The following is a 9,854-nucleotide window of genomic DNA, read 5'->3' on the forward strand; positions in this document are numbered from 1 at the left end:
GGGATTTTTGGTGGCCTCAAATGTGGAAGGCAGTCAAAGATTTTGTACAATCATGTGATGTTTGCTCAAGATCAAAAACTCCTCGTCATTGACCTTTTGGACTTCTTCAGCCATTATCCATTCAAGAACAACCATGGTCTTTTGTTTCTATGGACTTCATTACGGATCTTCCAATCTCAGATTCTTATGAGTCTATATTCGCGATAGTAGATCGTTTTACTAAGATGGCACGTTTTATACCATGTACAAAATCTATCACAGGTGAAGAAACAGCTAAGCTCTTTCTTGACAATATCTATCACTATCATGGATTATCCAAGGATATTATATCAGATAGGGGAACTCAATTTGTATCAAGATTTTGGTGGATTTTTTTCAAGATTCTAAAAGTGGATATAAAACTATCTTCGACATTCCATCTTCAAATTGATGGACAAACGGAGCGTATTAATCAAGTTTTGGAGCAATATTTAAGATGTAACATTAATTACCAATAAGATTATTGGACAACTCTTTTGCCATTGGTAGAGTTTGCTCATAATAACATGATACATTCTTCTACAAAATAAATACTTTTCTTTGCTAATTATGGTTATCATCCAAGACTTGATACTTTTGACTTTTCAAAAGTTGATAATCCTACTGCAAAAGATTTGGCGATTCATTTATCAAAGCTACATGCAACGATGAAGGCGTAGTTAAAAGAGGCTCAAGAACAACAAAAGGTCAATGCGGATGTCTATCGAAAGAAACAACCACCATTCCTCTTGGGTGATAAGGTATGGCTACTTCGTCACAATATCAAGACCACTCGTCCTTGTGATAAATTAGACTATCGAAGATTTAGACCATTTTCTATTTCTGCACAAATCAATCCAGTTGCATATCGTTTACATCTACCGGAGTCAATGAAAATCCATCCGGTATTCCACGTGTCTCTTCTTGAACCATACAAGATAGTGGACATACCAAGAAGACGACAAGCTCCACCTCCTCCTATAGAAGTGGACAATAATAAAGAGTTTGAAATAGAAGAAGTCTTAGATTCAAGGTGGCGCCAAAATAAATTGGAATATCTTGTCCATTGACGCGGATATGATATTAGTGAACACACATGGGAGCTAATAAAGAATCTTACAAATGCAGCAAAGGCGGTGGAGGCTTTTCATCGACGACATCCATCAAAATCAAGATGAAAACCTTCTTTATAAAAGAAACAACATCTAGACAAGATAACATTCTACTTTCAATCTTTGTTCGTAGCTTCTTTGCAGTAGTGACACTCAGGATATAGAGAATCAACAATCAACGGATTCAACTCAAGAGCCTTCATTTGTTGATCTACTGGACGAGACATTACAATTGTCACAACCTTCAAGACGATGCAATCGAGATAAAGATCTTCAAAAACGACATGTTCTTCCTCGAATAGATGGCGAGATACAACGCGTTTGGTATCACGACTTGGGAAGGGACTCCCAATGTTTGGTGATTTTACTAGAGATAGGAATAATTCTTGATGGTGTTCCAAATGTTCTATTCAAAGGAAGTTATGAAGGCCTCAACAATGATCAAATAACTAGGTGGTATTCCTGCCCTAGTATGAGACACTATCGATGGTTGAGAGGCCCTATCAATCATCTTCGAAGAGAACAAAGATTAGAGTATGTGGCAAATATAATTCGTCGCATCATAGATTTCTTCAACATATGATGACCGCTCCTCATGGAACTTGTTCTTAGAAGAGGGGGTAATGTCATGGACATACTCATGTAAGCTAGTTATTACATATACAAATAGATGGAAGTAAGTAAAAGTAGGTAAAAGTAAGTTACTTCTATAGTATTTAATATGGAAGCTTCTTAGAAGCTTCATAGATATTGATTTGACTTCATAGATGTCTTTAATTGACTTTTTGGATTAAAAACATAGTCAACAAGTTGGCCATGTGCCACATATATTATTAGTTTGAAGATTAAGTTACCTATGTGGCCCACACGTAGAAAAACTTGCTTTGTAAGTCAAGGCATGTATCCAACAAAGTCAACACATATTGGAGGTCCTATAGAACGTCGCCACGTAGCCCCTAGTTAGATAGTATATATAGAGACAAGAGTGAAGCCTTCTTCACTCTTGTCAATTCCTTTCTTGCTTCTAGTCTAGTTTCAAGGGTCTCTAGTTTTCTTGTCTTTTGGCAATAGCCATTCCAGTTTCTCTTTCAATATACATACTTGTTTATTTATATTTTGTTACCTTACTTCGAGTGAAGGCTCACTTGTCTGAATTGCTTTTTCATCGAGTTCTTGTCCTTGACACATGTATGAAAAGACAATTATAATGTACTCCATGAGCAAGACATTTTCTTTGGCAAGGTGGAAAATTGGATGGTTGATAGCACTACCACATCTTATTCAAGGAATTCGTTTGGTACATTCTTATTTAACATTTGCAATTGTAGTGCCACTCAAATGAGCATCTATAGAAGCATTGCGAGAACTTGATTTATTCTATGCAAAGCTATAGTTCTAAGAAAGACATCATTGTTGAAGGTTTAAAGAATGTAGGGTTATGAAGCAGAAAGGACCTACTTCATCACAATAGATCATATTTCTTTTGGATTTAAGAACAATGTTGTTTATTGTAAGTATTTAATTGAAGAAGTTTAAAAAGTAGCAATCCCACCTAACATCTTTTATATAAACTTAGAAGACTACAAGAACCATGAGAATTGTTGCGCCTTTGTCAAATTGGTGATACCTTATCATATTCAAGGGTACATTTGCTACTCTAAAAAACGCCAATGGTACATTTGCTATTATCAAGAATGCAAGGATATTCTTAATATTTCAATATACTTAGGGATATATATGATATTTTTCCAAAAAGAAAAGAAATTAACAAACCTTTCTATAGTATACAAATATCCTAAATTTACAAAAAATTGGAAAATTATATACTTCACATATCAATAAATAAATAATATATATATATATATATATATATATTCCTGAAGGCGGACATGCTGGAATCCAGTCCAGGAGGCGCAGTGTGAAAGGGGGGTAGAGCAGGAGGGTGACGTGGTGAAGAGAGGTAAAGGGCGGTCTCGTTGGGAGAGAAAGCAATGGAGCTGGAAATGGGAAGTAGCAGCAGATTGGCCATAGCCATAGCTCTTTCTTCTGCTTCTTCTTCTTCATCTGTGCTCCCGATGCATCGCCCGTTTGTCCATCCCCTCCCTCCCTCCCTCCTTTGCGGCGCTATTTTGTGATGTGTTGTGCAGCGTTAGATCAGGTAGTCTCAGAATGGAGACTCTCTGCTGCGTCGATTTCAGTCAGTTTAGATCTGTGAGTCGGGGTTTAAGAGGTTTTGGTCTTTGTTTGTTTGTTGCACCTGCAATCAGGGGTGACTCTACCGTAACAGCCGATTTCGGGAGAAAAAAAGGAGTCCCAAGCTTCGTGGATTGTGTGGTGCGTGTGTGCCGAAGCTTTTTGATTGTAATTGATCGCTTATGTCGTTTTTTTTCTTTTTTCTTTTTTCTTTTCTTTTTTTTTTTTTTTTTTTCTTTTTTTTTTTTTTTTTTTTGAGGGATCTGTGTGATTGCAGTGTTGGAGAGGAATAGTTTGCGTGACTTTCTCTTGTTCCAGAAGAGTTTTGATGTCGAATTTAATTCAGTCGTTAGGGAAATGATCGAATAGGTCGTCTTGTCTGCGCGTAAATTTTCTGCGATTTTCAGTTTGTGGTTTGCGCTCGTTCTTTGATTGCGTTATTTATGTGCCGAAGTCGGAGGCGTAAGCAATAGAAGTTATTTCTTTGCAGTATTTGCCTTGGACATGTTGATATTCAGAAATGGATAGAAATTGATCATCTTTTTTGTTTCATGTAAGATAATGTACCGTGTCGTGTATGAATTAAACGCAGTGTGCGAGCTCCGGGTTTCGCTGCAAAAGTCTGACATTGAACTGATTATTCACTATGAGCAACTCGATTGTCCCACTTGAAACATATTTCGTATCTTGAGAAGCTAATTTTTAATTCCTCAAATTTTCACGCTGCATTACCCTCGCATCTTCCTTGTTTCATAAAAGTGAGTGGCTAATTCTGGGGTTAAGCTCTCTGAATCACCAGCTCATCAAGAATCTCTTGTAACAACAAGTAACCACATATTACGGAAACAACTATCTGGGAGTTGGGGAACCTTACCTTGTTATACATATTTTTACATGTCGCCTCGATTGGCCTTGCAGTTCTTCCGCCGTCTCCAACCTAAGTTCCGATGACCAGCGGCTGTGGTAATAGGGGCATTGAACCCAAAGGTGGCGCTGAAATGGAGGAAAGTATTGAAGATCGAGTTGCGAGCTTGGCCAAGAGCTGTAGATCATTAAAAGAAGCGGCATCGGCACATTCCTCAAGGTGGCAACATGAGGCGGACACTCTCAGCAAGCAGGCTATCAACCATGTTAGTACTTTGAAGAAACTTCAAGTTGACGTGGGCTCTGCTAGTGAGAAGGACGAAATCGACCAGCAAACAGCTGATAAGGTTTTGTTCTTTAATGTCACATCTCCGAGTAAATCTCATTACTGTACCTTATTTTTATCGTCTTCGTATGGTGCCCTTGAGATGTGATACTGTCCTCTGTGTGCAGCAGATCCTGTACTGCTAGGACTCTCTTCTCTCCACATTTAAACCTAATGTCTCATGCCGTAGCATCGCATTAGCAAATGCAGCCGGAGACTTTGTGAAGATACTTAGGAAATTACTTGCTGAGATTAGTCAGACCAGTCTGTCCTTGTTATATTATAAAAATGCTAATATGAGTCCTACAATTTTGCTGATGGCCTGAGCTTTATGGTGGCTGCGCAGCTGGAGGAAGAGCTTTATAGAGCACGAACTATGCTGTACAATGGAGAAGTATCGTCTCTACTTCCTGCCAAAGCTAATGGTGAGCAGCATCCCATCTTGGTTTTTAAGGGCCTCTGTGCGGACGTACCCCGATTGTCAAATTCAACCTGGCCCAGCTGCGACTTTTTCTAAAGAAAAGATTCCTGCATTTTTTGTAAAATATTTCCATTCCTGGAATGACAAGTTCACGAAGATTATCTTTTGATCTGCCTCAGATTGCACTTGCTATTGTTGCTTTGGGGGAGATGCTACGAAGGATCTGTAGATTGAACGACGGTTATGTACATGATTCAGGTGTTTTTCTTAGGATGCTGCTTGGACCTACTAATGTCAGGGCAACACTGAAAGATGGTCGATATAAAGTGAAAGAGGAGTACAATGCCTACAGGGTATGTCGATTTCATTTTCTCAGGGTACATTTTTAAATGAATGTGTGCAAGATAACTGCTAAAGTAAGAAAGTAATTACTTGCTATCGTTTTATGTGGTTCTCTCCAAGAACACAAGGTTAAGGATCAAGTTATTAACCCATGAGTACTGATATAATGTTGTGTGTTCAGGATAGGACAGCACTGATGTTTCTTGCATTTCCGGTCATATTGCTTGTTTTGAAGAATAAAATATGGAATGGGTGCTTTCCAGCTTTGCCAGTGCAAGTATACCAGGTATATTTCACAGGCTTTTCTGGAATGCTTTGGATGATACCGAGTTACTAGGATCGACCAAGGGCTTGTTCTTGTATGCTGATTTGGGATCATACGATCTTTCGTACAAGACTTGGTACATGTCGAGTGTTACTCTTCGCACAACTTGGATTTGCAGATACTTTATCTAAACTTTGTGACGCTATTTCTTCATTCAAGGTGGCTAAGTGCTACCCATGTGGTTGCTTCAGGCATGGTTGTTGTTTTTCTACACTAGTTTAGCTCTGCGAGAAAACATTTTGAGGGTCAACGGTAGTGACATACGGCCATGGTACTTTTCTTCACTGAACCTTCCAACGATGGTTTTCGTTAAGTTTATTCGTTTTGTTGGAGGAAGTTCCATCATCAGCTTTTTTGGACGGTCCATTATCATGCAGGCCCTAATGCATTTCCATCAATTTCGCGATTCGTTTGGATTATAGTGGGAGAATGTTGCATTGATGTGGCAGGTGGGTGTATCATCATTATTGTGCAATGGTGATGGCACTGGTGAGTCTTACATGGGGTCATCCTAGTTGCATTCGCAAACAGGTACGTCCGTACACGGGCAATATTTACTTCGCGTGACATCGTTAACTTTTATGAGAGAGAGGTTATGTTACCTTCCTGTCCCTATCAGTCCAAAGAATTCCATGCGCAAAAGAAGCGTTATGGTGGCAAATTCTGTGTCTGGCACTTGTCAGTAGGCTTGTCCGTTTTTTGGTAATGTTCTAATGTTTATTGCGTCTGCAGCAAGGAGTGCAGCTGTTTCTTGGATGGGCTGTAATGCAAGGTGTAGCCATGTTATTACAGAACCGTTATCAGCGCCGACGCTTGTATACTCGGATTGCTCTCGGAAAGGTATAGTGTGCTCACTTCTTAATGCATGTGTTAGCAGTGTTCCCTGCAATGGATGCGCACGAGAGAAAGCATTTTTTGAAGTAGTCTTAGCAACTCTTCCTTATTCCGCTAGCCAACGCATTTTCTTGGCCATTTTATCTTCCGATTTATTGATACATTTTTTAACATATACACTATGCAATGCTTGTCAATTTTAGAACCCAAGCATAGAAATCATGCTAATTGTAATTAGTGTCGCTGCCAAAAGACTGTGTCAGCATTCCTCAGAACTTGGTCTTAGTTCCAGTCTCATACCAAGGTGATGTACGGCCTTCACATACAGAAGGAAATGCTGGGCCTCAATCTCGTTGATTTTACTCAGCATTGAACCGTGTGAGGCAAGGTCTTCTTCTGACAGATAATCTGGTACACAGGCTGGGAGGATGGATGTCGTGTGGGGAGAGACAGCAGGTGTGAAGGGGCAACTTGGGATTTTGTATCCTCTCCTCTTCATCCTACAGGTGGGATTTTGCAACACACTTGGATATCTTGTAGGAAATGTAAACAGGCTTGCAGTTCAACTTGCTATCGAAGGAGAAGGTTATTGTTGGTGATCAATTAGAATACTGGCACTTTTTGGTCCTTTCTGATCTGTTGTACTTCATATGTGTAGGGTTTCCAATTTTTCATTGGAATCCTTTTGTTAAAGACTGCTATTGTGGAGGATAAATCTGAGTGGCAGGTAATCAGCCATCACCTTTACGGCTTGTTTCACTCAATTCTGCACTTGCTTTGTTCGATTCGAAGTTCATTCATATTTTATGGAAATTATTGAACTTGGAAATAGAGGCCTGTTAAATCCTTGTGATGTGTAACAGATTGTGGTTTGCGGGTTGTTGTTGGTCCTGATGGCGTGCGGCAACTTTATTAATACAGTCGCCACCTTAGTCGCAAAAGCGAAAATCAAGTCCAAGATGAATAAGAAAAGCAAGTAGGTGTTGCAGTAAATGAACCCAAAGCAAATGTCTTCAACCCCTTGTACGGTTATGTAAATAGCAGAATACAGCACTATCTCAGTTTGTGTTCCTGCTGGAGTATCTGTGAGGTTTTGTTAACTAGATCATGAATAATAGTCATGCGTAGGCTGCATCAGCTCCCAAGCAATGAGTTTATGTTTCCCCACGACGATCTTCGTCACCTTGAGACTAGTAGGTTTGGAAATAACAGTCGCACACACAGGACCGAGGATGGTTGTTGGGTGACTCCATTCATGTACTTCGAATTCATCAATTTTCACTGGTGGAGAAGTTATCAACTTTTCTGAGGAGTGTTTATTCGAATCTCTCATTCGAATTTTTGAGAAGATAGTACTTTGAGTGATGGAAGGGTCTCGAAAAAAGATTAGGTGTAAAAATGAAGATTTAGTAGGCTACATTTGAAACTGAACTTAGTGCAAATGACCCTATGTAATCAGGACGAATGTGAATCCCAGAGGTAGTAATTCTGATGCACCCCACCAAATATGTCGATCGTTCCGGATCCTCTGCAGCAACTTTCTATGCCTACGCATCCTCATCAACTTTTTTCTTTATTTACACGACTGGACCCAAAATTGGAAAATCCCATCGAATAAGAATTTCAGAATATCACGCCAGTTTCTTCCAAGAATGCCCGATTGATGGGGCGTAACTCTCATTCTTAACAAAATTATGTAGAAATTTTTATCATCAATGTCTCTCCTGTCATGTGTAGTCCTGAAGCTAAGCCCTTGACATCACGTGAGCATATACAAGAAAGCACAAGTATGCACTAATGCACTCCAGCAGACACTGTCCGACCTTTTTGGGCTGAACCACAACCAATAGATGAATACATATCTACAGAAGCAACTTTCACAAAAATATCGAAAATCTCACGACAAATCTAAGCTACTGATATCTTTGCTGCCGATCTCAATTTCTGGATGGCACTCCAAAGCTCTTGGTTATACTAGACACAAGTGAGGAGATTGAAGTCTATTCTTCATGGGTTTGCTGTATTGATTCAGTCTGATGATACACAAACCGAATACGTGTTCCAGCGGATCCCTACATACAGGGAGAGAATAATTAGTAACCATTATACATTGGAAAATATACAATCTTGCAAGGTCTCCTTATCAAACTTCTGTGCAACACAACCGAGCTTGCATCAAAAATTAAAAACCTTCAACTCCTCAAGGGTTGAGTACGTACCCGAAAACAAGGCCTCAGTTCTCCCCAGAACATCCTGTCGTTACAGGATGATGAACAGATACATTGACAAAATAAGCACGATCATTTCACTTGGCAGCATCCATAAATTGCACACCATCAATTTGTGAAGCACTCCCAACATTTCATTAGTTAATCATCTACAACTATGTCACTGTAATCACCCACCACCGCAAAGTAAATAGAACATATATGAACCCCGTACTGAAAATGTTGGATAAATGAACACACCCTCTGCATAGATCACCGCGAACACGACATTGGGTACAGTTGCTATAGTTTCATGTACGTAGAATAAGATGATCACTTGCCTGTGCACTCATATTCCTCGCATCGCAACCTCTACTCCCATATGTTACAAAAAGCTATAAACCATTCCAAGTCAGAATCTACCCTTGAGATTGCCTGTTTTGCAAGGGGAGCTTCTCCAGCAGAGGTGCTCTTTGGCACATCGGCCACTGAAGTGCCGCTCTCAGATTGCAAGGACTGCAGCGACTTGAGGGGAATCCCACTTCGAGGGAAATGCGTCGCAAACTGACGCCTGAAGAAAAACGAAATGCTGCTCTCCATTACACACCACACAGACTTAAACACACACACACACACACAAATAAAACACTTGTCCAGGTACCCACAAAACCAGTTCCGAACCCGTGGGTGGGGAATCAGCACCGCAACACACACACACACAAAGCACACGGCAACTTCAACTAAACCTAGAAACGCTCTCAACTTTGAAACTCATTGGCAGGCAACGATCCGTAACGTGTGCACTGGGATTCCAGCGACGTGACAGTTAAAGGCATTGCCGAGACTCCAAGGCGCGAACTTTCCTGACTTGACAAGAGTTTCATGTTGTATGTTGCGAATGAGTCATCAAATTGAGCTTGCGCAGCAGGTGCGATTTGCGAGGGAGCTTGGCTGATTCACCAAGGGATTCCATCCCAGTCCAGTCAGAACACAGGGCCACCCCTCATGAAGCCTCCATCACCCCCAGTTGTTCATGGTCAAGACGTGCCGCGTCAGTTGATGGCGGTGACGCGACGCGACGTGCCGACACGTCACAGTTTCGTGACGGGTCGGTGACGCGTCGGCGCGGCACATAACCAGTACCTCCCACTCTGGCCATAAGCTTTACCTTCAATTGTTCCGCGTGGTTATTGTATTTTCAAGAGTGGATGAT

General features: G+C 40.5%; 1 protein-coding gene and 1 long non-coding RNA gene across 8 annotated transcripts; one reads left to right on the forward strand and one right to left on the reverse strand.

Annotated features, from left to right (window-relative positions):
* Window positions 1–3,120: 3,120 nt before the first annotated feature.
* Window positions 3,121–7,759, forward strand: LOC112292910 (uncharacterized). Of its 7 annotated transcripts, none has more exons than XM_024541891.2 (11): window positions 3,121–3,464; window positions 4,242–4,534; window positions 4,859–4,937; window positions 5,192–5,286; window positions 5,457–5,561; window positions 5,792–5,871; window positions 6,050–6,131; window positions 6,333–6,440; window positions 6,854–6,940; window positions 7,093–7,161; window positions 7,298–7,759. In XM_024541891.2, the coding sequence occupies exons 2-11, from the start codon at window positions 4,271–4,273 to the stop codon at window positions 7,412–7,414; spliced, it is 1,086 nt and encodes a 361-aa protein (XP_024397659.1). In that variant the 5' UTR covers window positions 3,121–3,464; window positions 4,242–4,270; the 3' UTR covers window positions 7,415–7,759. The 7 variants fall into 7 exon arrangements, with proteins under 7 accessions (XP_024397659.1, XP_024397663.1, XP_024397660.1 ...); XM_024541895.2 differs by having other exon boundaries at window positions 7,356–7,759; XM_024541892.2 differs by having other exon boundaries at window positions 3,121–3,288.
* A 296-nt stretch (window positions 7,760–8,055) lies between these two features.
* On the reverse strand, window positions 8,056–8,824 carry LOC112292911 (uncharacterized). The gene is made up of 2 exons (XR_002972853.3): window positions 8,654–8,824; window positions 8,056–8,506 (listed from the first exon to the last, which is right to left on the reverse strand). It is a non-coding gene; the product is annotated as an uncharacterized LOC112292911 (long non-coding RNA).
* Window positions 8,825–9,854: the final 1,030 nt, after the last annotated feature.

Source organism: Physcomitrium patens, chromosome 15 (assembly GCF_059467195.1).
Source record: "Physcomitrium patens ecotype Gransden chromosome 15, ASM5946719v1, whole genome shotgun sequence".
In the NCBI taxonomy this organism is placed as follows: domain Eukaryota; kingdom Viridiplantae; phylum Streptophyta; class Bryopsida; order Funariales; family Funariaceae; genus Physcomitrium; species Physcomitrium patens.